The 27,657-nt window shown below is 39.6% G+C and overlaps 1 protein-coding gene across 1 annotated transcript in view; it reads right to left on the bottom strand.

Annotated features, from left to right (window-relative positions):
* Positions 1 to 3,719: 3,719 nt before the first annotated feature.
* Positions 3,720 to 27,657, bottom strand: part of Bmx (BMX non-receptor tyrosine kinase) — a 64,289-nt gene continuing 40,351 nt past the window's right edge. The window contains exons 12-20 of the mRNA XM_060374877.1: positions 26,979 to 27,058; positions 21,714 to 21,841; positions 17,855 to 17,929; positions 17,046 to 17,217; positions 13,132 to 13,348; positions 12,220 to 12,284; positions 9,593 to 9,711; positions 6,408 to 6,565; positions 3,720 to 4,707 (exon numbers count right to left, since the gene is read on the bottom strand). Coding sequence (XP_060230860.1) covers positions 4,633 to 4,707; positions 6,408 to 6,565; positions 9,593 to 9,711; positions 12,220 to 12,284; positions 13,132 to 13,348; positions 17,046 to 17,217; positions 17,855 to 17,929; positions 21,714 to 21,841; positions 26,979 to 27,058 — 1,089 coding nt within the window. The 3' untranslated portion in view covers positions 3,720 to 4,632. The remainder of the gene's footprint in view (positions 4,708 to 6,407; positions 6,566 to 9,592; positions 9,712 to 12,219; positions 12,285 to 13,131; positions 13,349 to 17,045; positions 17,218 to 17,854; positions 17,930 to 21,713; positions 21,842 to 26,978; positions 27,059 to 27,657) is intronic.

The following is a 27,657-nucleotide window of genomic DNA, read 5'->3' as shown; positions in this document are numbered from 1 at the left end:
GTAGACATTGGAACACGATAGACATTGGAAGCAGGAGATGGCAAGGAACGGAACGGAACGGGACAGGAGCCTACCACAGAGGATCTCTGAAAGACTTTACTGATCGAGGAATCAAAGCAGAGACTGAGACCCATAGCCAAATTTTGGACAGAGTGCAGGGAATCTTATAGAAGAGGGGGAAGATAGAAAGACCTGGAGGGAATAGGAGCTCCAAAAAGAGAACAACAGAGCCATAAAAACTGAGCCCTGGGGGCCCTGCAGAGACTGATACTCCAACCAATGACAGTGCACGAAGAAGACCTAAAACCCTGGCTCAGATGTAGCCCACAGACTCAGTATCCAATACACAGTTAAGTGGCATTTAAATCATTATGCATGTTTCAAAATAGCATAAGTATTATTATCTGTCTCTGGCTGTTATAAGTGTACTGATTTTCTCACAGACCTTTAGACCTCTAGCATTGACTTAAATTCTTGTTTGACTTGAGGGTTGTTTGTTTGCTTGTTTTGGTTTTTGTTTTTCTTAAGGCGTGCATTTTTATTAAATGGTCTCAAGTCAGTGTACAGGCAAACCTCAACCCGCTTCCAGGGAGATCAAAGCCTTCATACATCAAGTTGGGGGAAAAAAAAAAAAAAGAGGACCACGATGGGTGACCACTCAAAAATTGAAAATAAAAGTAAAGAAGTATTAAGGCAGAAGATTTAATTTAATTTTTTAACAGTACATAATTTACACAGAAGCAATGTTGTCACCTCCCCAGTATGGACTCAGGGTGTGGACTTGGCCATCCTCCTCTCGGGAGTATGGCTGGCTTTTGGGAGGTCAAGGGACATCTTGTAGCCACATCTCATGGATTCTTGGACAAAACAAAAAAAATATACAATCAAATTCCTCAGTCACATTGTAGAACTTTGGGGGATGCTTGCTCCAACCAACTACTGTTGCATTCACCATTCCAGTTTGGCCTGAGTTTTGAAATCAAGCTTCTAAGTAAGGCCTTGGTTTTATTTCACAGCAAACAGTTCTTTTGTTTGCATCTTTAACAGTATGCATTATTTTTTTACAAACAGATGACTTTCAGAAAATCACATATATAAGAAATAAAGACAAGGAAGGTGATAATCTCAACAGAGGGGCAGAAATAAAGGCTACAATTTCTGTGAAACAGGGGCTAGAGAGATGGCTCGGTGGTTAAACACACCTGCCACTCTGGAAGAAGACCTGGGTTCAGTTCCTACCATCTAAATGGCAGCTTCTAACTGTCTGTAATTCCAGTTCGTGGGATTCAACAATCACTTCTGGCCTCCACAGGCACCAGACACACATGTGGTAAGCAGACATCCATGTAGCAAACGCACACACATAAAATAAAATAATTTTTAAAAGAAAAAAAAAAGAATATGTGATACAGTCCCTGCTGTACAAAAGCCCAGAGCAGGAAAGTCTGACTGGGCCTTTTGAATAAGATTTTGTTCAATGGAAAGGATCATCCTGAGTGAGCTGTCCCAGAAGCAGAAAGATACACACGGTATATACCCACTCATATAGACATATAATATAGGATAAACCTTCTAAAATACGTACCTAAAGAAACTAATCAAGAGTGAGGACTCTTGCTAAAATGCTCAATCCCCATCCCGACAGGCAAAGAGGATGGACATAAGAAGAAGAAGAAAACAGGAAACAAGTTAGGAACCTGCCACAGAGGGCCTCTGAAAGGCTCTGCCCTGCAGACTATCAAAGCAGATGCTGAGACTTATGGCCAACTGTTGGGCAGAGTGCATGGAATCTTAAGAAAGTAGTGGGAAATTGTAAGATCTGGAGAGGACAGGAACTCCACAAGGAGAGCAACAGAACCAGAAAATTTGAGCACAGGGGTCTTTCCAGAGACTCAGACTCCAACCAAGTACCATGCATGGAAACAACCAAGAACCCCTGCACAGATGTAGCCCATGGCAGTTCAGTGTCCAAGTGGGTTCCACAGTAATGGGAAGAGGGACTGCCTCTGACATAATCTGATTAGCCTGCTCTTTAATCACCTTCCCCTGAGGGGGGAGCAGCCTTACCAGGCCACAGAGGAAGACAATGCAGCCACTCCTGATGAGATCTGATAGGTTAAGATAAGAAGGAAGGAGAGGAGGACCTCCCCTATCAGTGGACTTGGGGAAGGGCATGTGTGAAGAAGGGGGAGGGAAAGTGGGATTGGGAGGGGAGGAGGGAGGGGTTTATGGGGGAATACAAAGTGAGTAAAGTGTAATTAATAAAAGTTAAAAAATAAAAAAAATTAAATCCTTAAAAAAATTTGTTCAAAAGGATTTTGCTACTTGATCCTTTTGTTTCCCCTTGAGTAGGAACAAACTTGGAACCCAGAAAACAGTAAATAAAGGAACGAATGTCTAGATGTCTTAGTAATTATTTTTAAAATAACATTTCATTATTCATTCATTATGCATGGAAATTTGTATACCTCTGTTAAAAATAGAATACCATTATCCTATCAATTCTTTGCTAAAATAACAAAATCATTAAGTAAATGTCAAGAAACAAATAAGCAAGGGGACATTTGTGTTTGCTGGTAGGTAAAGAAATGGGCAATGTGAGTAAAAGGAAGAATATCAGTGCTTAAGAGTGCTGGTTGATCACCTCCCCCAGAGTGGGAAGTAGCCTTGCCAGGCCACAGAGGAAGACAATGCATCCAGTCCTCATGAGATCTGATAAGCTAGGGTCAGATGGAAGGGGAGGAAGACCTCCCCCATCAGTGGAATTGGGAAGTGGCATGGGAGATGAGGGAGGGAGAGTGGGATTAAGTAGGAATGAGGGAGGGGGCTACAGCTGGGATACAAAGTGAACAAACTGTAATTAATATAAAAAATAAAAATAAACTAGAAAAAAAAAGAGTGCTGGCTGCTTATCTAGCGGACCACATATGATTTGCAGCACCCATATGGTGGCTCACAATCATATCTAACTGTAGTTTCAGATGATTTTACTCCCTTTTCTGGCCTCCATGGATACTGCACTCATATGATACACATACATACACATAAAATAAAAATTATTAAAAAAAAACTTAAAATACTATTTTGTATCTATGTTAAGATATAAGGTAGAAGTAGTAACTTCAACTATTTTTGAAGTGAGTCAAAAGCCCTAAAGCCTCTAACTTAAATATTTGACATCATTATAAAGTAAGATTGTCTTAATTCTAGTAAGACCACAGTCTCATTGAATGGTGATTGATAATGGTGAAGGTTAATGTGAAGGAAAAAGGTATTAATTTCCACCTGAGCATCTTTTACAATAAATTGTGCTCTGTGTGAAACATGGAACACGTTATTCAATATGATCATTCAACACATTGTTCAATATTATTATTTTATATCACAGTGCATGATGACACATGAAGTGCCATTGTATCATTCTGGAGATGGAGCAGAAACTGTACCATTCAGATAGAGTTATGGACCATGTATTAGTGCCCTGACACATAAGGAGGTACTCTAGGGCAATTCCTCATGCATGAGAGCTTAAGTAAAATGCCAACTCATGGGATGCACACAGACCTGCTTCATCAAAATTTCTAAGTTGGTTCTTAGGAATCTGTTTTCTCCATTTGGTTCTCACACATGTAAAACTTTGAGATCATTTATACATTGTATTAGTTGTTTTTCTGTTATGTGATAAAAGACTATGACCAAGGCAGCTTTTAGAAGGAAGACTTTATTTTGGCTTACAGTTCCAGAGGGTCAGAGTTCAAAATGGGAAGGCAGAGGCAGCATGCAGGCATTCCAGATAGAGCAGGATGCTGAGAGCTTACATCATATTTTTTTTTGGCCTGCATATAAGTCGGTGTGCTACATGTGTACCTGTATGAATGTGTCTATAAAGTGCCTACAAAGATCAGAAGAGGACATCAGATACCCTAGAACTGGATTTATTGATAGCTGTAAGCCACTGTGTGGGTGATGGGAATTGAACGTGGGCCCTCTGGAAGAACTAGCGCTCGCTCTTAACCACCAAGCTACCCCTTCAACTTCTGAAAGCTCATATCTTGAACTACAAGCACAAAGCAGAGACAACAAACTACAAGTAGGGCAAGGCCTTAAGCTCTCAAAGCCTGTCCCCACTGACTTATTTCCTCCATCCAGGCCACACCTCCTAAATCTCCCCCAAACAGTGCCACAAACTGGACACGAAGAATTCAAATATCTGAGACATTTCCCACATGGAGGCAAACCTACACATTTCTATTCTTGAAAGGATATTTAATTATCACACTAATGGCAACAGAAAAAAGTGGATTCCCAACAACTCATCTTTTCAGTTCTTCTCCATCTTCACACATAGTACACACCCTTTGTAAATTGAAATCTAAAAACGAACTTCAAACATAGAGTGGGAAGTAAGACATTAAAAGCAGCACAAACAAAATTACCAATTTGTCCTACATTTCAAAGAATTGTCTTTGTTTTCTACCTTGCTTTTTTTGTAGATAATATAACAGATAAACAACAAATAGAACATTATTAAGAACTAGCTAAATTACATTGTGTCTTTCTACATCCCTTAAAAACAATGAGATTGTTGACCAATATTTGTATTTATTCCCATCACCATTCTGAAATTTCTCTTCATGGCTTATCTTGTTCCCGAAGTGGTTCAATGGCAGATAGGAGCTGCTGAAATGTGGGGCGCTTTTCTGGAAGCTAAATAAAAGAAAACTCCAATGTGTTAAATGATGAAAGTCATAATTTAAAAGAACAATAGAGGGGATGGATGTGATACAGTTGGTAAAGTGCTTGTCTAGAATGCAGGAAACCCTGGCTTCAGTTCCCAGTGCCACACTGATTAGGTGTGATGGCTTAACATCTGTAACCTGAGGACTTGGAAGGAAAAGGCAGGAGAATTAGATACTTAAAGTCATCCTAGGCTATACAGCATGTTTCAGGCCAGCCTGAGCTACATGAGTCCCTGATTTAAAAAATTAAAATGACCAAAAACAATATAGTAGTGGAACCTCAGAGCCAACATCACCAATTAGTTGTTTAAATATCAAAGATGTTTGTGACAGAATTTCCTCCATTTTAGGCCCACATCTGCTTTATGTGCCACCTTCATCTTCTACCCATAGGTCATGCTATTACTTGGTGTTTGGGGGATAGGTAGGTAGAGGAAGGGAAGAAGAAGAAGAAGAAGAAGAAGAAGAAGAAGAAGAAGAAGAAGAAGAAGAAGAGGAGGAGGAGGAGGAGGAGGAGGAGGAGGAGGAGGAGGAGGAGGAGGAGGAGGGGGACTCCTTTTGTGAACTCTATATGAAATTGCATGTTTCTGTCATACATTTTTGAGTGGAGAAGAGATTTCATAGTTCTGTTAAGAATGAGGCCTCAGCCAGGCATGGTGGCACACACTTTTAATCCCAGAACTCAGGGAGGAAAGAGTCATGCAGATCTCCGTGAGTTCAAGGCCAGCCTGGTCTACAAATTGAGTTCCAAGACAGTCAAGGCTACACAGAAAAACCCTGTCTCAAAAAGTTAAAAACAAACAAACAAAAAAAAAGAGGCCTCAACCCTACACAACGAACTACAGGCAAATGAAGAATTCTGGGAGCAAGGGAGTGTTCCTCTTTAGAGAAGAGCACACAGATTGGTTGTCAAGTGACAAAGGTCATCCCTTAAAAGTACATGTAATGTACAAGTAACACTACATGACAGAACATGTTATATTTAGAACTATATATAACATATACATATATGCTTATAATGACAATAAATGAAAGAAGAGGACATAAATTTGAAGGAAATCGAGGGTATATGAGAAGATTTGGAGGGAGAAAAGGCAAGGAAAAATATTATAATCTCAAAAAAGAAAAAAGATAGCTGGGTGCTGGTGGCACACAACTTTAAGCCCAACAGTTAGGCAAGGGCAGGCAAATCTCTGAGTTCGAAGCCAGCCTGGTCTACAGAGCAAGTTCCAGGACAGCTAGGGCTACACAGAGAAAACTTCTCTTGAAAAACCAAACCAAACAAACAAAAGCCGTTAAAATTAAAAATAACTAAAAAAAAAAAAAAAAAAAAAAAAAAAAAAAAAAAAAAAAAGAGTGAGGACACTGGCACCAGCCAACCTGCCTCTTTAATAACTGTGTGGCTTTAGCTAAGTCACTTAACCTCCTTGTTTTCTGATGAGTTAATATTCATAAAATTCTTACAGTGCTTTAAGCTGTTCAGCATATTGTCAACACCAGCCTTGATTGTCCTTTTTTTTCTTTTACATTACAAGCAAACATGACCCAGGACCATTTTCAATTTCTCTGTAGCAGGTACTTTCTTTCATCCCTGCTGAAGCTCTCCGGGGTCCCCTGGCCCCGTCCACAATCCCCGCACTTTCCAGCCTGCTCAGGGGTTGTACTTGCCTCATGCCAGCAGCTGTACATGACTTGGTAGACGGTGTCTGATGCCAGTTGGGGCCGGTAGAGTCTGTGGCCCTGGGAGACCTTCACAACCACCTCGGAGTTATCGTACAAGTCATAAGGCTGCTTCCCCAGACTAAACACCTCCCACATCAGGATCCCTGTAGTGCATCCGGGGTCAGCCAGCAGACAGAATAGAAAGAGAGCAAGTGTCAGAGTGCCCAGGGCTCGTGGAAGAAACTTTACATCACAGGACCAGAAGGCCATGAGCTGGAACAAGGGATTTTGGGAAACAAGGCCTACTGAAATGGGGAGAGGATAGAAGTTGGGCTTGGGTTATCACTTCTACAGTCAAGAGTACCTGCATTTCTTCGGACCCCTCTGTGCTTGTTAGAAAACCAATGAATGGCAATAGCAGTGGGAGCCACTTGGGGCCAGGATCCATGGGCTGCTTTCGGGAGTCTCTTGGGCTCTCATGCAGCTTCACACTGACAACAAACTGTGTAGTAAGCTACCATCTCAACACTTAATGAGTGTTGAAGTCCTTGCTTTTTCTTTCTCTCTGCTTTTGCAGCTGTGTGCAAGTTCATCACATAGCTAAATTGCCTTCTGGTAGAAATGTAAAGATAAAACAATGGATGCCTGCACCACCATCTGTGGTTGCAGTTAGTTTGCGGTCATCTTTCATGAGTTAGGTACAGTTTTGTTAATCTGATGGAAACTATAGTCATTGGGAACTTGAACTCCTGGCTTATCTATTCATTTCCAGAATGTTCACAGTCCTGTAGCTCATAGAAGACATTGCAGATTCTGAGATAAGGCACTCAGTTGGGGTGTTTGTGTTGATCAAGAGAGTGACATTTGGGGTCACTCAGATGTGGCCTTTGAAAAGTGAGTTCTCCCACTTGCAGGACAGGTCAATTCCTTAACACCTATTAGGCTCAGCTCTCTTACCAAACAGCACCTTCTAGAGTTGCTGTGAGGATTAAGTAGGATAAACACACAGCACTTTTGAAAGAGCGCTAGGGCATTGAAAATGTTACCTGAATAGTGCCATTTTCTCCAAGGACAAAGACTTTAAATCGGTGGTTCCCAACTTTCCTAATGCTATGACCCTTTAATACAATTCTTCATGTTGTGATGACCCTCAGGCCACAAAATTTTTTCACTGTTAGTTCATAACTGTAATTTTGCTGTTGTTATGTATTGTAATGAAAATATCTGTATTTTCCAATGGTCTTAGGTTATCTCTGTGAAAGTGTCATTTGACCACCCAAAGGGGTGTGACTCGCAGGTTGAGAACTGCTCCTTTAAGCAATCAGACAGGTTCAAAATTGTGGACAGCCAACATATACAGAAAGGAAGACAACTGTCTCAAACTTGAAACTTAGACTTGCAGACTATAGATTTTATGAAATTATTGTTATTATTGTTGTTGTTTTCGAGACAAGATTTTTCTGTATAACGTTGGCTCTCCTGGACTTGCTTTATAGGCAGGCTGACCTTGAACTCACAGACACTTGCCTGCCTCTGTCCCCCTGAGTCCTGGGATTACAGGAGTGTGACATCTTGCCAGGCATAAAATACTATTGATAAAGCTGTCTTCCATGTTGTGGTACATATTCCTTTAAACACATATTCTAAGCAACTTTACCAAAAGAGTGAGTCTTCATCTTCAAAAGGCTGCACAGGAATTCCAAGGCTAGTATCACTATGGGAGGGAGGGTCTTCTTTGAGAGGGGCTTTCAAAGGCTCTGATTTATTCTGAATATCTATACCGGGAGTAAATTACTTAAGAATAAATTTACTGTTTGTAAACAGCCAAAAAACATCTGCAACTAGGTTTTGTTTTATTAGGTGGCTAATCAGGTTGAGTAATGCAGTCTTTGGTTTAAAAAAGTTGTAAATATTGAATGAGGGTACAGATTTCAAAGATAATATTCAGCAGACATACTAGTTCATACATAGATATGAAACTAGTTTTCACAGCAAGGGCCAAACTTAACACAAAAACAGTATCTGTTTGGCTTTTCCTTTTTGTGTGCTCATTTGATTTTCCTTATGGTTTCCAAAAGCGAATATTTATTTTTAATAATTATTGGAGACAAAAAAATATATTTCTAACTAAAATTTCCTTCTACCAAGTAATCTTGAGTGTGTTAAGTGGTAAATGAAATTGCACTTAAAGACTAAGACAAGCAAGGAATATTTCTTTGTCACACTTAATATATTTTGTTGCTTGTTAATAACTTGGTTTACTTATCCTGGACCCATCAGAGAGTTGCTGAAAATAGTCATGATATTGTTAATATATTTTTAAAAAATCCAAACTCTGACAATAGAATCATAACCTAAGAATTTGTTTTCCCTTTTCACAATCATCTGTACTTAATTTGGTTTCTCTTCTTTTGATTTTGGTTTGCTTGTCTGGTTGTTTTTGCAGTGCTGGGGATCAAATCCATGGTTTTGCCTCTGAGCTAAACTGCTAACTCAATTAGTCAACCTTGTATTGTTCTGAGATAGGTTTTGTTGAGTTCCTCAGCCTGGCCTAGAACTCATGATCTTCCTGCCTTTGGGATTACAGCTGTGTCTTTTTATGCCTACCTTGAGAGAGTAAATTTTAATCTAAGTATTTTAAGAAAATAAAATGGTTATAAAACTTCTATAAAAATATGCAATAGTAGGTATATTATAATAGTAAGCCCTCCAACCATTGGGGTTTCAAACAAACTGAGATGTAAATTTTAATGATTCCTTCACAAAACTCTTTAAGGCTAGAAGAGGTTGGTCACACCTATCATTCTAGATTTGGGGAGGCTAAAGAAGCAGAAAATCATGAGTTTGAGACCAGCCTGGATTACCTAGCAAAACCCTGTTTAAAAAAAAAAAAAAACAAAAAACAAAAAACATAAGCTATTTGAAAATTTCACTAGAAAAGCCTCTAAATCCTTTGACTCTGTCTGTGGATGCTAACATAATGTAAATTATGGAAAGTGTATAAGACTTCTTAGCACTGAACCCCAGGAAGGAAACTTTCCTCTTCAACCACTTGCTTGTCTCAAACAGTGTGTGAAATTTTGTAAAGGCTCAAGGTTCTTTTTCAAATGGATGTTGCTGTTCTTGTGGTTTCCTGTTGTGGAAGCCAACTTATGAAATGGGGCCCAGGTGCTGTGTGGTCACTTCCTTACCGAATGCCCATACATCTGACTTGCTGCTGTATTTGAAGTAGTGAAACACCTCTGGGGCTGACCACTTGACTGGAAACTTGGTTCCTACTGAACTGACATACTGGTCATCAAGAACATATCTGTAGAGAAAATATCAACATTAAGACAGATGGTCTTACAAACTTGGTAGAAGGACATACTGCCATCCATAGTCAGCTGAATGCTTCAGTTTTCTAGCTAATTTGTTTTGATTCCCTGTTGGGGTTTGGCCTGATGCTTGCATTTTGATATTAATTAACTGGCCCTCAAGATCTGGTTACTGCCTGGATAAACCTATCTTTGTTGTGTAAACCTGCCAGAGATATTGTACCTGATTGGTTGATTTAAGGCCTAAAACCTGGGCAGAGCACAATGGAGTAGGCATGGCTAAGGTTCCTGCGCTTTGGGTTCAAGAGAATCACGGGAGAGATGGGCAGGAAAAGAGGAGAAAGGAGGATGCCACGATGGGTTAGCATGGAAAAGAAACCACATAGACAGGGAGGAACGACTCCAAGGATAGCATGGCTGAAAAAAACCCACCAAATATAAACAAGTATTCATAAGATTATGGATGGAAGGTGGCCCAGATGAGGATGGTTAAGGAGGATGGCATTGGGTGGGGGTTAGAAGGTGGATGGTGAGGTCATTGAGACAGCGCAAGTGAAATATCTGCCCAGCCCAAGGGAAATAAGCCAATTATAAAATTTAATATGTGTTTGTGTCTTATTGTGATAATGGGTTAAATAATACTGTTGTGATAATCATAGGGCAAATAATAAGCATTATATAGCCCAACACCCATTTTTACTTACAACATTTCTCCCTCTTCCTGAGACAAAGTCATGTAGCCCAGGCTAGCCTCGAGCTATGTAGCCTACTATGATCTTGAACTCCTCTATCCCTCACTATATCTGGTTCTTTTATTTCTTTTTATTGTAACAGCTTAGTTTTTAGTGATTTGTAAGAATTTAGGAAACGTAACTTTGAAAATAACAAAACTTGAGTATAAAATGCTTGGTAACTATCAACACCCCCACAAAAATCTGAAAATACAACCATTCAGAATCCCACCCCAACAATGTCTGTAATTCTATCACTTGAGGTGCACTTTTGCTTGTGCTTTCTGATTGTATCTTTTCTGTTTGTGACTTGAACAAAAATAGATTTCTGTTTTTTAGAAATTTGCTTTTATTTTTTTCTTCAGCATCAAGCTGTGGAGATTTCCCAAGATGATATATTTTCTCCTCCAGCATCATGTTTGGTGACTGAACACATCCACTCTTACGGACTAATACAATTATTTGAATTATATAAGCCATTCTTAATCTTCTCTCATAAATAATAATGAAAATATCTGATGGAAAAAAAACAAAAATAAATGTCCACTAAGTCTATATTTATCATGATTATAAAATGGAAGTGACCTCAGTGTACTCATGTTGAAGAATATGTAAATACACAGAATATTATGAACCATTAAAATGGTAAAATAAAAAGCTGTTCACAGCGTATATTTATGTGCCAAAGCATGTAGTCTGATTTATTCCACTTTGAAGGGAACAAAAGATAAATGTATATATTCAAGGGTATGATTGGCTATACTTAAGAATAAGGCCTGGGTTGGAGAAATAACTCAGCCGTTAAGAGCATGCATTGCTCCTCCAGAGGGCTTGAGTTTTATTCTCAGCACCCATATCAGGCACCTCACACCTCCATGTAGGCACCTGCTTTCATGTGCACATACCTACACAGACATACATACACATAATTAAGAATAAGAATCTTTTTTATAAAAGACCAACAAAATTACTATGAAATAAAACCACAATGGCTCACCCAGAAAAATTAGTATAGACAAAATTTATATGTGTGTGTTGTTTATGCATGTGTGGTGCACATATAGAAGCCAGAGGTCAATGTCAATGTCGGATGTCATTCTCAATCACCTGACATTTTCATTTAAAAATATTTTTAACTGTGTTTATGTTCAACAGCTCTCTCTCTCTCCCTGTTTCTCTCTCCCTCCCCCTTCTCTCTCTCTCTCTCTCTCTCTCTCTCTCTCTCTCTCTCTCTCTCTCTCTGTGGTGTGTGTGTGTCTGTGTGTGTGTGTGTGTGTGTGTGTGTGTGTGTGTGTGTGTGTGCAGTTGCTCAAGGAGGCCAGATGAGGGTTTTGGATCTCCTGGAGCTAGAGTTAAGAAGTTTGTGAGTCACCTAACATTGATGCTGGGAATCAAATCCCAGTCCTCTGAAAGAGCAGCAAATGTCCTTTAATTGCTGAGCTATCTCTCCAGCCACTCCAACTTAGTTTTGGAAATAGGGTCTCTCACTCAACCTGGAGCTTGCTGATTGACTAGAATGCCTGGCCCTTCTATTTCTGCCCCACGGTTGCTAGAGTTATGGGCACTCTACAGTGCATAGATGGGATGTGGGCGCTGGGAATCCAAGACCAAACTCATGCTCATTCAGCAAGCACTGTACCAACTAAGCTGGCTACCCAGCTTGAAATAAAATTGTCAACCCTAACTGATGGAAGTGCTACACCTCATAATGTGTTAGAGGTCATTGATGCTATGGTTGGAAACATCACAAAGAAAAGCTGTCTGGCTTACCTCGTCATTCCAAAGTCTGAGACTTTCACAGATAGATCACTGTCCACCAAACAGTTCCGAGCAGCCTTAGGGGGGAAGCAAAATCTCCAAGTAATAAAAGCAACCGATAATCTCCTAATATCAGAGTCAAACATTTTCCTCCCTCAGTTTCATTCTTGGAAAATACCCAACAACAGCCTATTACAACCCCAACTGAAGTGGGTTTTTAAAAATTTCCTCATAATTTTCAATTTTTCAAAATGAAAATGTGCTTGCATAAAGCTGTTCATCCAAGCATCAGAACTTATTAAATCTCAGCTTACTAAGGAGAGGGCTGAAATGACTTCCACTAGATCCTGTGCATTCACAGATGCTTGGAAGTCATGCATGCTGCACCCGGGGCTTATTGGGTGCATTGGCCTGGTGTGTGCAGAATGCTTGCTAGTCAGCACAAAACAGTCTCTAAAGCTAAAGGCCAATGAATGCCAAACAATACTCCGAACTCCCACCCCAACTGAAACATACACTTTCCTTTCCATCTAATCTTATTTTTCATTTGTAGTTATCGTAACAAGTCACTGCTTTTGCACTCAGCTCTTTTCAGAGTAAAGGTCAACCTCAGTTTAGTGGCGTTTTGAAACACGAAATTGTCCCAAGTCTTCCCATCTGTTCCTCACACCACAACACGTGTAGCTATGGTGATCCTCTTGGCTGATTTTACTCTAATGGCTCTCTCTTCCTTTCAAAGGTGTTATTCTAAGATTGTGATCTTTTGGCTGTAAAACTATCGCATGCTTACAGGAGTCACAAATGTGTAAAGTAAAAGTGAAGGCATCCTCTTTGTTAGACCTCCTAGCAGCCCTGTCTCTGGAGGAGGGAACTGTGGGCTATGTTCTTCTCTCCTTTCATCTCGCTTCCAATGGCTTGCCTTACCAAATCCCGATGTATGAACTGGTGGCTCTCCAAGAAGGCCATGCCTTCACAGACATCATAGCACATTTCTAAGAGTTGGGAGCTTTCTAGTCCTTTCCCGTGACTCTTCAGGTAATTAAGCAAGCAACCATTCGTTATATACTCGGTTACTATGTAGATGGGGTATTTCTTTGAACATACGCCATAGAATTTAACCAGCTTGGGATGGCTGAGTTTCCTGCAAAAGAATCAATTTGAAAAGTTTGTTTTTGAAATGGCCTGAGCAAGGATGAGCAGTGCACATATAGAAGCCAGAGGTCAATGTCAATGTCGGATGTCATTCTCAATCACCTGACATTTTCATTTAAAAATATTTTTAACTGTGTTTATGTTCAACAGCTCTCTCTCTCTCTCCCTGTTTCTCTCTCCCTCCCCCTTCTCTCTCTCTCTCTCTCTCTCTCTCTCTCTCTCTCTCTCTCTGTGGTGTGTGTGTGTGTATGTGTGTGTGTGTGTGTGTGTGTGTGTGCAGAGTGTCATTCCTTCTACATGAACAGAGAAAGAGAGCAGGGATCCTAGGATCTTGTTTTGGGAAACAATGATCGTTGAAGGCACAAAAGAAAGCAGTGCTCTGCCTCCAATGGGAGACTGGCAAATTTGTCAGCTACTCAGCAGTACTCTCAGTTTGGAGATGTGGCATTCACCTTTTCTCCTAAGAGTCAGTATAATGTCATGTGTAGAAAAAAAACATTATAATTGGAAAGGTGTATAGAACATGAAAATTGTTCCTGTTTGAGGAAGTGGGACTACACATAATCTTTTACTTTTGTGTCTTCTCTTGTTTTCACTCCATTTTTTGATTTTTAAAAAAATGTTCGTGTGTGTGTGTGTGTGTGTGTGTGTGTGTGTGTGTGTTTGTGTAGGCACACACTCATGCATATGCACATGCATATATGTTTGTGTGTGGAGGCCACAGGTGTCATCCTCAAAAAAGCATCAGCCTCCTCTGAAAAGGTGTCTTCCACTGGCCTGAAGCTTGCCAAGCAGCATAGGCTGACTGGGCAATGAGCCATAGGGATGCTGCTGTCTCTCCTCCCTAGAGCCCGGATCAACCTTATAGATTATTCATAGAACTCTTTAAGGACAGAATACGCTTTAATTCAGGAGACACCAGCTATACCATTTTTTTTAAAGAATTTTATGGTCTGTGAAAGGAGGACACCAAGGGGATTTCTGTAGTTTTATATACAGTCTAATTATCAAGTACAGAACCAGCTGCATAGTTTGCAAGTTCTGGGGAAAACTGAGAATCGGAAAAAAATACGCTTTTACAACTTAATTTGAGTTACATGTGATAGCTCATGCCTGTATTCCCTGCATCTCAAAGGATGAGACAGGGGACTTGCTGTGATTTTAAGGCTAAGTTGGGTTTCACAGTATCTTTCAGGACATCCTGGGCTACAAAGTAAGACTGTCTCAAAACCACAAACCAAACAAAAAATTATTATTTTGCAATCGTGAAAATAGGGCATTAATGCAAGTACTGGAGGTCCTTGCTAATGCACAGTGATCAGTCCATTAAGACAGACCTGGCCAAAGTCTTGCATTCATAGAGCATCTCTATTTCTGAACATTTCTTCAGTTATAGTAGAAGTTATCGCTGGAACTTCCCTGTCTTCTTCGATGTTTAAAAGGAATTACCAAGAAAATGGACACTGGAGTGTTTGTCTGTAAAGATGTCTTAGTAAAATGTCAAATAGTTCTTTCAATAGATGTGGATATGCAAGCCAAATAAACACTTTACTCTTTAAGTTGTTTTTGGTAGTGGTCCTTATCATAGAAATAAAAGGACTTTCAAATTTCAAGTAATTTGTATGTGAGAGGGGAGATAGAGAGAAGTCAACCTTGGTTGTCACTCCTAAGGAGCAATCTATCTTGGTTTTTGAGACAGGGTCATTCATTGAGACCTTAGATTCCTCAATTAGACAAGGTCATCTGGACAGTTAACTCCAGAGGTCCACCTACCTTCACATCCTCAGTTCTGAGATTGCAAGCATGTATCACCAACCACAGCTTTTCTTTCTTTTTTATTATTATCATTTATTACCATTTATTCAATTTGTATTCCAGCTGTTGGCCTCTCCCTCATCTTCTCCCAGTACCCCCCTCCCTCCCTCTTGTACCTCTATGTCACTCCCCTAGTCCACTGATAGGGGAGGTCCTCCTCCCCTAATATTTGACCCTAGCCTATTAGGTCTCATCAGGACTGGTTGCATTGTCTTTCTCTGTAGACTGGCAAGACTATGCCTCCCAGGGTGAGTTGATAAGTGAGCCTGCCACTGAGTTCATGCCAGAGAAAGCCCCCTGCTCCCCTTACTAGGGACCCCAGTTGGAGACTGAGTCTATGGGCTACATCTGAACCAGGGTCTTAGGTCTTCTCCATGAATTGTCCTTGGGTCATTCTCTTCAGGGCCCCTAGGGCTCATTTTTTATGGCTCTGTTGGCCTCCTTTTGGAGCTTCTATCCCCTCCAGGTCTTTCTTTTTCCACCTACTCAGCTATTAAAAACAAGAAATCATGAAATTTGCAGGCAAATGGTGGGAACTAGGAAAGATCATCTTGAGTGAGATAACCCAGAAGCAGAAAGACACATGGCATATACTCATTCATAAGTGGATATTAGCCACATAATATAGGATAAACGTGCTAAAATCTTTACTCCTAAAGAAGCTAAACAGCAAGGAAGACCTTAGGGAAGAAGCTCAATCCTCCTTCAAAAGGACAAATGTTGGAAGGATTCAGAAGGATAGACATTGGAAGCAGGAGAAGACAGGGAACAGGACAGGATCATACCACAGAGGGCCTCTGAAAGACTCTAATGATTGAGGTATCAAAGCAGATGCTGAGACTCATAGCCAAACTTTGGGCAGAGTGCAGGGAATCCTATGGAAGCAGGGGGAGTCAGAAAAACCTGGAAGGGACAGGCCACCACAAGGAGACCAATAAAGTAAAAAATATCTGGGCTCAGGGGTTCCTGTTTTTCCTGTAGAGTCTGATGAATCAACCAACGACCATGTATAGGGAGAATGTAGACCCCCTGCTCAGATGTAGCCCATGGGCAGTTCAGTCTCCATGTGGGTTCCCTAGTAAGGAGAGCAGGGACTGTCTCTGACATGAGCTCAATGGCCGGCTCTTTGATCACCTCCCCCTAATGAGGTGGCCTAAACTAGGCCACAGAGAAAGAGGATTCAGACAGTCCTGATAATACCTGAAAGGCTAGGGTCAGATAATAGGGGAGGAGGACCTCCCCTATCAGTGGACTATGGGAGGAACATAGGGGAGAAAGACGGAGCGAGGGTGAGACAGGGAGAAGAGGGAGGATACAAAGTGAATAAATAATAATAATAATAATAATAACTTTTTAAAAGAACTGTTTGTAAGGATAAAGGGCTTGCCCACTCCAGGATTCCTAAAGACCATACTTGAGTCTGTTCCTTCAAGGGTGAGTCATGTTACTCCTAACCAATACCACTGGATAATACATAGTTGTTTATGGGAGATATGAAGGGGATCAGAATATATTGGGTGCTGTATCTACAGGTAAATACTAAGGCCCTTTATAGCACAGGACAAAGGTATGAGCAGGAGAAAGATCAAGGGGAGAGAGTCTAAAGGCACAGAGGCAAAGGGCTGCTTTCTCAATAGAGGCAGAAATATTCTAAATTCAAACATGGGCATTTGAGGTATTGTGCAGGTCTACGTGTTAAATTAAGAGCATAATATTGATTTTTACGTAACAGCTTGTTAGGCCAAAACAGAACTTGTAAACATTTATATCTACAACATATGCCAGGCTTTGTAAATGTTAGAGACAGGGACTGCTAATGTTAATGTTCTTCTATGAAGATTCGACAGTACCATTCCTGAGGAGAAACTTACATCATGGTCTGGGCCTCCTGAAAGAATTCATCTTCTGACATGGAGCCTTCCTTGATCATCTTTACAGCCACATCATAGCGTCCCTTCCACTTGCCCAGCTGGACCACTCCAAACTGGCCACTTCCCAGCTCCTTCAACAAGGTAATCTCTTCTCTTTTCAGCTCCCAAATTCCTAACAAAGCAAGCCGAGCACCTTACAAGCTGTGGCAACAACTTCCAAAGTGATTTCTTCTGCAGTGATATTTGTGTATTCACAAAATGAAGAACAATAAAACATCATTTTAAGTTAATAAATTTAAAAAGGCGCAGGGAAATGCTGCTGTCAAAGCAGCTGTACTTCTTGACACAAAGAGACAAAATGAAATACTTTTTGCCCTCTGTGTCTTGAAGAGAATTAATGTCAAAATGTGCTTACTGCTCTTAAGTTGGTAAAACACTGTTAGATTTTTTTTGTATAAAACAAATTAAACTGTGATCAAGGTGAATGTTATTACCTTAAAGATACAGAATTGAGACCTGGCTCTAAATAGGCATAGAACCCAGGCAAAACAAAGAACGGGCAAGGGATGCAAGAGGCAAATTGCAATGTCTGGTAGGAATTAAGTTGTTTTGTTAAAGCTGGGGAGGTTACAGAGTTGAGTGTGGATGGATGGTTTAAAAGACAAATAAATTAGACTAAATTTCTCTCTGGTGCAGTCTGAACAGGGACTTCCTTCCTGCCATCCATCACATGTCAGTTAGACAGTCACATCTATTTGAACCCCAAATGGTGGGAAATGGAGTTTCAGAGCCCAAGGGTGTGTTCATACCACTTCCCAGAGCCACGGACGACGGGACCTTGTTGGCCTTGGTTGACACTGGGTGGCGGAGCCGTGTGATCATGCCTGCAATGGAATCAGAAGCAGATTGTCACATTATCATCACACCAGGTTCCCTAGAATCACTCCACACTCTCCCAATAAGCTGAAAATGTGGGGCCAGGGGTGCTGTGCGTGTGTTCATCCTCCCTTTGTGTTCGGTGGCTTGAATCAATAAATTCACTTAATGCAAAACAAAAGCTAAAAAAGCTAGTTATTTTCTGTGAAATCCCATAGGGACTAGTGGCTAGATGAAAAATCTTACATAATTTTTTTTTCTCATTCGTAGGTTACTATCTTTATCCAGTCCTACATTTACATATGCATATAAATAGCACAGAGATTTGAAAAAAGTCAAATAATCAACATATATTTACATATAAAAAGCAAGCTTAAAATTAAATCATTTCCAAATTATGTTAAACTCTTAAGCTATTTTCATTTACATAAAGCAATGGTAAAGTTGCATTAAAATAATCATGCTTATAGTACCTTGAAAGAAACCACTCAAAAAAGTAAATATTTATTGCTGTAAGCATAGGATGTTTTAATGACTGGAATGACACACATGTGCTTTTCTTTCCTTCCTATTTAGGTGTTTGTTTTCTTTTTAAAAATGTTCATCAAATGTTTTCATTACCATACCTTTAATCAGCAGAAGTAAACACCAGCATGCATAGTATAAGTTTTATTTTTGCAAAAGCATATGAATATCCATATAGAAATAGATGTTTATTTATACATATGTAAAATACACACATATATGACCTTTGGGTAAGAGAAATTATGATTATTTTAAAAGTACTATGTATCTTATGATTTCTATTAGAAATGTAATGTCATTGTGATAGAATGTTTTAATTAAAAATAAATTAGAAATTAACACCTTCCTCTAAAATATGTATATGTGAAACTACTGCTTTAATAACCATTGTGTGAGTCACAAAATACACTGACAAACTGAAGATTTAATGAAGTGATTTAGAAGACACAATGATAAATAAACTTTTTAATATCTTTTTTATACTCTGTGTATCCCCAAAGGTATGCTTTTTCATTTAGAGATAACTGTTCATATAATAATTTTCCCAAGAGATGCTAATGTTTAAGATAAACAATTGAAGAAATTTGAGAAAGAAGTATAAGCAAAGACCAAAATGGAATTGAAAGCAAGTCAGACGTAGTAACATTGCTTAGATATAGATCCCACGGCTTCTTTTCACTCACTGTTGGCAATTCCCCAAGCCACTGCCAGTAATGGATATTGTTGCAGACCTGGGAGATGGCATAGTTAAAAAAGCACTTGCAGCACATGTGTAAAGACATGAGTTCAGATCCCCAGTACTCATGTAAAAATCTGGCACATCTTTAATTCCAGCACTGAGAAGGCAGAGACAAACAGATCCCTGGAGACTGATGGCCAGCCAATATAACCAAATCAGTGAGATCCAGGTTCAATGAGACATGCCAGCTCAAAATAAGGTGGAGAATAATTGAGGAAGGCACCCAATATTAACCTTTTCTTAGTCACTGTTTTATTACTGTGTAGACACTGCAACGAAGGTAACGAAGGTAATTCTTGAAAAAGAAATCATATAACTAGGGCCTTGCTTACTATTTCAGAGGTTTTTAGCCTATTATTTTTATAGTGGGGAGCATGGAGACTTGCAGGCAAGTGCTCCTGCAGTATCTGAAAGGTAAATCCTCAACAAAAGGCAGAGAGACTAGGCTTTCCTCAAAGCTTACAGAGTAGGATGTTGTTCTTAATACTTCCTCCAACCAAGCCACACCTACTCCAACAAGGTCATACCTCCCAGTCCTTCTAATCCTTTCAGTAGTGCTATTCCCTGGTAACTATGCCTTCAAAAATATGAGCCTGTGGGGCCATTCCCATTCAAACTATCACATAGCCCTCCACCACCAGCAGCAATTGGGAAAGCCAGCCCTCAGGGCATAAGAACAGGAGAGCTGACCTAGCCCCTTGCTTCCAGCTGTGGCACTGGGTGAGGTAGCTGAGATAATGTTGGAGAGCTTGCCCTGGTGATGTGGGTTCCAGAGAGTTTGCAGGCTGACCAACTCAGCCACCACTCGGGCCCAGACCCAGATCTTTGAGTTGGCCCACCCCAACATCTACCCCATCTATGAAGCTCGGGAGGGCATGAGGGAGCCAGATCTAAAATCTGCACTATCTCTGTGACACAGGGCAACAACCGGATGTCCCAGAGAAGTCCTGCTGAGAATCCAGTATTGTTAGTGTAGCAGAAGTCAGAAACCTTTGACCAGACCAATGACTCAATGTAAAGAATATTTGCAAATAAATAAATATGTGTGGACAAAAGGGTATACTATGGGACACATTGTGACACACATGCAGCTCCCATGATTTGATTTGTTTGTTTCTTTGGTGGGGAGGGGATGTGGCAAGGGTGGAGAGTGGATATGAAGGGACAGAAAGACGAGAGTGGGATTGAGGCATATGATGTAAAATTCACAAAGAATCAACAAAAAGTTAAAAAAAAACCTACCACATATTCCAAGCCTTTACCCACATATGCACATATGTACATTCACATAAACACAAACATGTACACAACATATACTATTACCCTCCATGAGGTGCTATTATAGAAAATAGAGACACTCATCACTTTAGCCATATTTTAAGAGAAAAACAGTATCTCCTGCTGAATATGAAAGAAATTGTTACTACTAGGATTATACACTTCTGCAACTTCTAATTTTTGAATGCTCATAGCCTTTGTCTTAGAAACTAGCAATAGAATCAATCAAACAAATGTACAGAGCTACTCTTGTAGTGCTGTGCAATAACATATCCATTAAAATGTAAAAATATCACACATGATCCATTGCTACTGCAAACTACAATAGAATTCCACATAGCAGCTAAAGAGAACAAAGCAAGCCATGAATATTTGCATGGAAAGTCCTCTAAGACAGGGTTAATAAAGAAAACAAATGAAATAATATGAGGATAATGACCTTAGCTCTGTAAAATGTAATGCTTATGATTATGTAATTTTTACCTAGCAAATATTAGTATCCATATACAGACTGTCCTGTGCTGAGAGGTTACAATACAATGATGTACATTTCTTTAATATTTAAATTTTATAATCAATTTGCTTTTATGTGCAAGGAAAAAAATAGAAATAAAGTTTTATTTAAAAAAAAATCCTTTTAGACCTGGACAGATGGTTCAGTGGTTAAGAGCACTGTAACTGCTCTTTCTGGGGACCTGAGTTTGTTTCTCAGCTCCCACACCAGGAGGCTCTCAACCATCTGTAACTTCAACTCTAGGGGATCTGATGCTGTCTTCTGGCCTGTACTCATACACACAAGACACACATATGCACATAATTAAAAATAAATAAAATGTAAAAAGCAAATGTAAAAAGTCACTCAAATTATTCAGCTTCATCCCTTTTGGTTTTATGGAGTGTATTGTGTTGTATTTGGGAGATGTGAGCTACAAATCACAACAAAGATATTGATAGCATTTCCCCCGTCATTTCTTGGTATCCTAGTAATCAAGAATATTAAGAGGAACCAGGAGTGGTGGTGCATGCCTTAAATCCCAGCACTTGGGGAGGCAGAGGCAGGCTGATCTCTGTGAGCTCAAGATCAGCCTGATCTACAAAGGGAGTTCAGGACAGCCAGAGCTACACAGAGAAACTCTGTCTCAAAAAACCAAAACAGAATTAAACAAAACAAAACAAGAGGATCAGTGGTATCCAAGAAAATTGACATTTATATGTGAGTATCAATAAAAGAAACAACTGAAATAAGTTACCTGCTGAATTGTGTTGGTGATAGTGAATGAGCTTTGGAATGGAATCAAAGCAGTAGTTTTCGGCCAGGTATAATTTATTTTCAGCATTGGTATGCACGTGGTAATGTTTCACAGTTCCTTTTTTATCACTAGTAAGGAAGAAAAGCAATGTTAGAATGTTTTTAACAAACAAAAAAAAATCTTGATGAAATAATGAGTTTTGAATCTATTTCAAATTTGGGAGTAGAAAGACAGGGATAGTTACTCAGACTTGACATCTGGTGTTTCTCTGATAGTATCCATGACAATCAGTAATCATGGAAGATGGGTTGTCTCTAAACTCAGTGTGCCATTTGTGCATATACAAAATCCGTGCTCAATGAAATTTTAACTTTAGGTGCTAGCAACATGGCTCAGCCAGTAGAGGTTCCTGCAGCCAACCATGACAACCTGAGTTCAAGTCCTATGATCTCATGCTGGAAAGAGAGAGCTTATTTCCATAAATTGTCCTCTGACCTTCACACATGAGTACCCCCCCCATCTTAGTTAATGAATAATAGTAATAATATTTTTTGGAAAAAATAATTTCATGTACTGTTATCAGTGTTTGGCTAAGAACTTTTAAGTTCTTTAGGATCATGTAAGAGCATAAGTTCTCTTTAAAGATAATAATGGAGAAAAAAAACTGTGTGGGCAAAGATGATTAGGTTGCCTATAGTCTCAATCTAGAGTTCCTTTGTGAGTAAGGCATGCAGGCAGAAAAGCATGTTGGCACATAGAACTCCTCTCTCCCAGCAGCGACAATGCTACTTGTTACCATCAGTTTAGCCAGCATTTGTTCTGTGCCGGACCATGTTATGATCTAATAACTGCACTACACATACTTTCCACATAAAACATTTTCTTTTGTGCCAGGCAGTGGTGGTGCACACCTTTAATCCCAGCACTTGGGGGCAGAGGCAGGAGGATCTTTGTGTTTGCAGCCAGCCTGGTTTATAAAGCAAGTTCCAGAACAGCCAGGGCAACACAGAGAAACCCTGCCTCGAAAAACAAACAAACAAAAATGTTTGACAAGGAGTGAGCTGCTAGCTCACTAGCTTCTTTTCATCCTGAGACGTTTCCTATTGGATTTGTTTTTTGTTTGTTTGTTGGAGAAGCACCTTCTTTTTTTTTTTGTTTCTGCACATGTTATACATGTTTCTGCACATGTATAACAGTTGTGCAGCTTGATTTTCATGTGGGAGTCCTAAGAGTGGGAGCAGGACCTGTCTCTGACTCTGTTGCCTGCCTTTGGGACCTTTTCCCCTACTGGCTGCCTAGTCTAACCTCAATAGGAGAAGATGCTCCTAGTCTTATTGTAATTTGATACACCAAGGTCCATTGATCCATGGGAGGCCTCCCTTTTTCTGAAGAGAAAGGGAGGAAGACTGGATCTGGATGGAGGAGGAGAGGGGAGGGGAAGGACTGGGAGGAGAAATGGCAGTTGGGATGTTATTTAATTAATTAAAATAAAACCAAACCAAAACAAAAATTTCTTCTTTTCCTCCAGTTCTAGAATATTGCAATGAGTCCATGCACAATGAGTCAGGTTAATCAGAAATAATATGCCTGTCTTAGATTTTATAGTCAAGTTCTACCACTCACTGGCTACCAACTCCCGTTAATCAATTGTTCTGGTTATAATACTAACCAAGTTAAAATTATCAAATAAAAAAATGAGAAGAAAGGGTATACAGAGAAACCCATGTTGCAAATGGCTGATCTGCTGTTGGTGTCAGTGTGAGCTGATGATGTTTCATAAAGTGTTTTGCCTCCCAATTCCAACGGATATAGCTGTAAAAACTACTTCACCTAAGGTAAGGCTCAGGTAATATAGTGGAGGAGGGAGTGGAAAGATTGCAAAAGGCAGAGGATCAGTGAATTTCCTGTAAGATTGTATCTCCTAGTAATATCAGAAGCTACACCCACAAAGTCTAACCAACATGACTGCCCAAATGTGCGCTGAACAAGAATGACACTGGTAAACACGCCAAAGTAGAGTGAAAAAGCCCATGAGGCCTCAAATCCAGTCAACTGAGGACGGCTGGAAGCAGGAAACATGGACTTCCCCAGGGAAGAGCACACCAATTGGTTGATCCATGCCAAATGGTTGGCCCCAGAGATATGCACACAAGTAACGTTATATTAGCTGTATTGGCAGGTTTTTGTGTCAACTTGACACAAACTAGAGTCATCAGAGAAGACAGAGCCTTAGTTGAGGAAATGACTCCATGAGATCGCACTGTAAGTCATTTTCTCAATTAGTGATCAGTGGGGGTAGCAGCCCATGGTTAGTGGTGCTATCCTTCAGCTAGTGGTCCTGGTCACTATGAGAAAGCAGACTGAGCAAGGCAAGAGGAGCAAGCCAGTAAGCAGCACCCCTCTATGGCCTCTGCATCAGCTCCTGCCTCCAGGTTCCTGCCCTGCTTGAGTTCCTGTCTTGACTTTCTCCAGTGGTGGATTATAATCTGGAAGTATAAGCCAAATAAACCCCTTTCTCCTCAACTTGCTTTTTGGCCACGGTGTTTTGTTGTAACAACAGAAACTCTAACTAAGATATGGACTCAACAGGTTGTAATTAGGAATATGTATGTACATGCAATAACAATTGTTGAAAAAAGAGGTTATGAATTTGAAGGCGATCAGGGATCAGTATGTGAGAGTGCTTGGAGGGAGGTAGAGCAGGGAGAAATGCATTAAATTATAATCTCAAAACCTCTTAAGCAGGATATTGCTTTCATTTAATTCTATTTTTGAACTGGATAAGCTTAAGAATGAATCTGGGGTGGCGAAGTTCAAAGATGAGAACATCTGACATTACATTTGGCTCTATCCAGAGGACCACAGCTAATGTTTTCTAATTATTGGATTTGTTTCAGCCAATGACCATGTAAAATCTGTTATTTGTGTTTATTGGAGACATGAATTACAGTATTGGCAAATGATAAATTGTCATTCAAGATACACCCTGTTATTTCAAGTTGGAGGTAGGTAGAAGAAATCTCAAAATAAAATACTTTAATCATCTAATTATTACAAATACGTATGTGTGCTCTGTGGGATGGGACACATGTCTACAAAAGTCATTCAATCTAGTTGTTCAGAAATATTTCTCTCAAATGGTCTGAATCAATTAAATGTCAGCCTAGCCCCCATCTCCAAAACACTGAGGGTTTCACAGACACACAAGTGTGGGGGAACAGCCTTGGCAGGCCACAGAGGAGGACAATGCAGCCGCTTCTGATGAGTCCTGATAAGCTAGGGTCAGATGGAAGGGGAGGAGGACCTCCCTTATCAGTGGATTTAGAGAGGGGCAAGGAGATGAGGGAGGGATGGTGGGATGGGGAGCATAGGGAAGAGGGGGCTACAGCTGTGATACAAAGTGAATAAACTGTAATTAATATAAAAAATAAAAATTAAAAAAAAATAAAAAAGGAAAAGGGAGTGAGAGTGGGATTGGAGGGGGTGGGGGAGGGGGCTACAGTTGGGATACAAAGTGAATAAACTGTAATTAATAAAAATAAAATTAAAATTAAAAAAAGAAATAAAAATTGGTTATTTGGTTTTTAGTGGCCTAGTTTCAGATTGGTCACTTTGTCAGCCTCATGGGCTGGTTTTTAAGAGTTCTCTTCGAACCCAAATCTCCTTATCTGTAAAAAGTACAAAGAAAAAGTTTTCCTATTTATTCTGGAGGAGCTTTACAAGGAATAAAAGAGGTTCTAGCCCACAGGAAAGTGACTTATAAAACTCTGGAAGCTGTATGCTTATAATCCCAGCACTGGGGATACAGAAATGAGAGGCTCAAGAGTTGAAGGCTACATAGTGAGGGCCTGTTTCCAGAAAATCAACTTCTGGAGGGGGCTCCTGCTGTTGTTGACTTTGAAGAGATGATGCTGAGAAGTCTTATACACCCAAATCTAAGGCATACAACGTGGGCTGAACTACTCTTTCTTACCCACAACACTGTTAGCATTAACTGTTCCATCGTTTGGTGTTTCCGTGTGCCAGCTAGTACACTAATATAATATGTGTATTAAATGATATCATTCACAGAACATAATATATTTTTTTAAAAAGGCAAGCCCATATTTATCCATTAGCATTATTAAAACATTACACAAAACACACCCAAGTGCCTAATAATTATAACACAAGCCCTTGCATGGTAATCTGAATTTATTAAACTATGGAATCTAAGTAATACAAAATTGTTTCACTTTAACTGAGGCTTTTAGCTTATACTTGGCCAGCTCAAAGTCTTTGTTAAGTTGGTGAATTTAAATACTGTGGCTCTTTGTTAGATGAACACACAATCTTTGAACAAATATTACTGTTGTGAACGCAGGAAGTGGTTTTAATCATGTGTAATTGGTCACAGACCTAATTTGCAGTAACTATTGCTGTTTTATTTAACTAACAACTTGTTCCTTTCTGTACATTAAAAATCATTATTATGGAGCTGGAGAGATGGCTCAGTGGTTAAGAGCATGGCTGCTCTGCCAGAGAACCTGGATTCAATTCCCAGCACCCACATGGCAGTTCCCAACTGTCTATAATTCCAATTCCAGAAGATCCAACACCATCACACAGACATACGTGCAGACAAACAGCAATGCACATGAAATAAATTTTTCTTTAAAAAATCATTAGTATGTATCTCTTTCAAATGAGAAAGTTCAGGCCCAGAGCAGGTTAAGAAACTTGCTCAATGTAATAAAGATTTGAAATGGAAAAAAGAAGTTTGACTTTGAATGAGAATTGTCACCTCTAAAGGCCAGCAGACAGATGGACACTACTCAGGGAATACAGCTACCTTGATTCAGCCCCACCAGAAAGGCTCACTGAGAGCTGGGCACTGGGACAAGTTTCTCAGCTCAGCAGGCAGTTAGGTTGAGAGTTTAGAAGTGCTGTTGCTATTTTTTTTTTTGTTGTTGTTGTTGTTGTTGTTCTCCTTCTAGGATCAGGCCTGACTCCAACAGATTTGGGATGCTGTTTCAATCAATATTTATGGAGGTATGTGGTGCTTACAGCACTCCTGCAGTTGTCTGAAGTAGACAGGAAAGGATCACTCAGAGCATAGCTTTTTGAAAGAAGAGCAACGGGTAATGGCCGTATTAAACACAAATACTTTGACCCCAAATTCTAGAGTTCAAGAGTGGTGTCTTATCCCAAAATATGACTAAGTGACCATCATTTTCAAACAACAGTCACAAAAAAATAAAGGAAATAAATATACGTTGTACTTACTTCACAGCCTTACTAAATAAGGACACTGTGTACATTCCCATCTGGCTGGAATTTCTAACCATAAATGCACCTTCTTTTCCCTGAAAAGAAGGAATACTTTTCATTGTTTTTGAAAATGATTTTTTTATATAGACAGTAAGCAAAAAATATTTTTAGATACACTTTAAAAGTCATCAAAGGAACAGGTTACCCAACAGTTGGGACAGAAGGGCCCTGCTTCCTAGCTTTTCTTCCTTTTCTCATTCAGCTCCTTGCCTCTTTCCTTCCCTCCCTTCTTTCTGTTTTTTTCTTTCTTGGTACTGTGGATGGGAGATGGAGCTTTACCATTGACTTTTACCCTCATCCATGTCAACATCTTTATAGACCCATCCTGTGTGAACACTTCTTTTCTATATAATTTGCAACTCTCTAATTTTTTTCCTGTTTTATATTTATGAAAGTTTAATGTTTCCTTGTTTGAGAAATAAGATTTGGATATTTTATATATATATATATATGTGTGTGTGTGTGTGTGTTTGTATATATATATATATATATATATATATATACACACATATACATGTATAATCACTATATCATATTCTGAAAATATTTGAGAAAGTTAGCAATGAAGAATAAATACTTTGTTAAAGTTGTACCCTCCATTTGTCTTTCTCAAGGAATTATGCCAATTCTAGCC

The sequence above is a fragment of the Meriones unguiculatus genome, chromosome X, assembly GCF_030254825.1.
Source record: "Meriones unguiculatus strain TT.TT164.6M chromosome X, Bangor_MerUng_6.1, whole genome shotgun sequence".
Classification (NCBI taxonomy): Eukaryota; Metazoa; Chordata; class Mammalia; order Rodentia; family Muridae; genus Meriones; species Meriones unguiculatus.
Note: the sequence above shows the minus strand (reverse complement) of the source record. Positions and strands in the feature narration are given on the sequence as shown.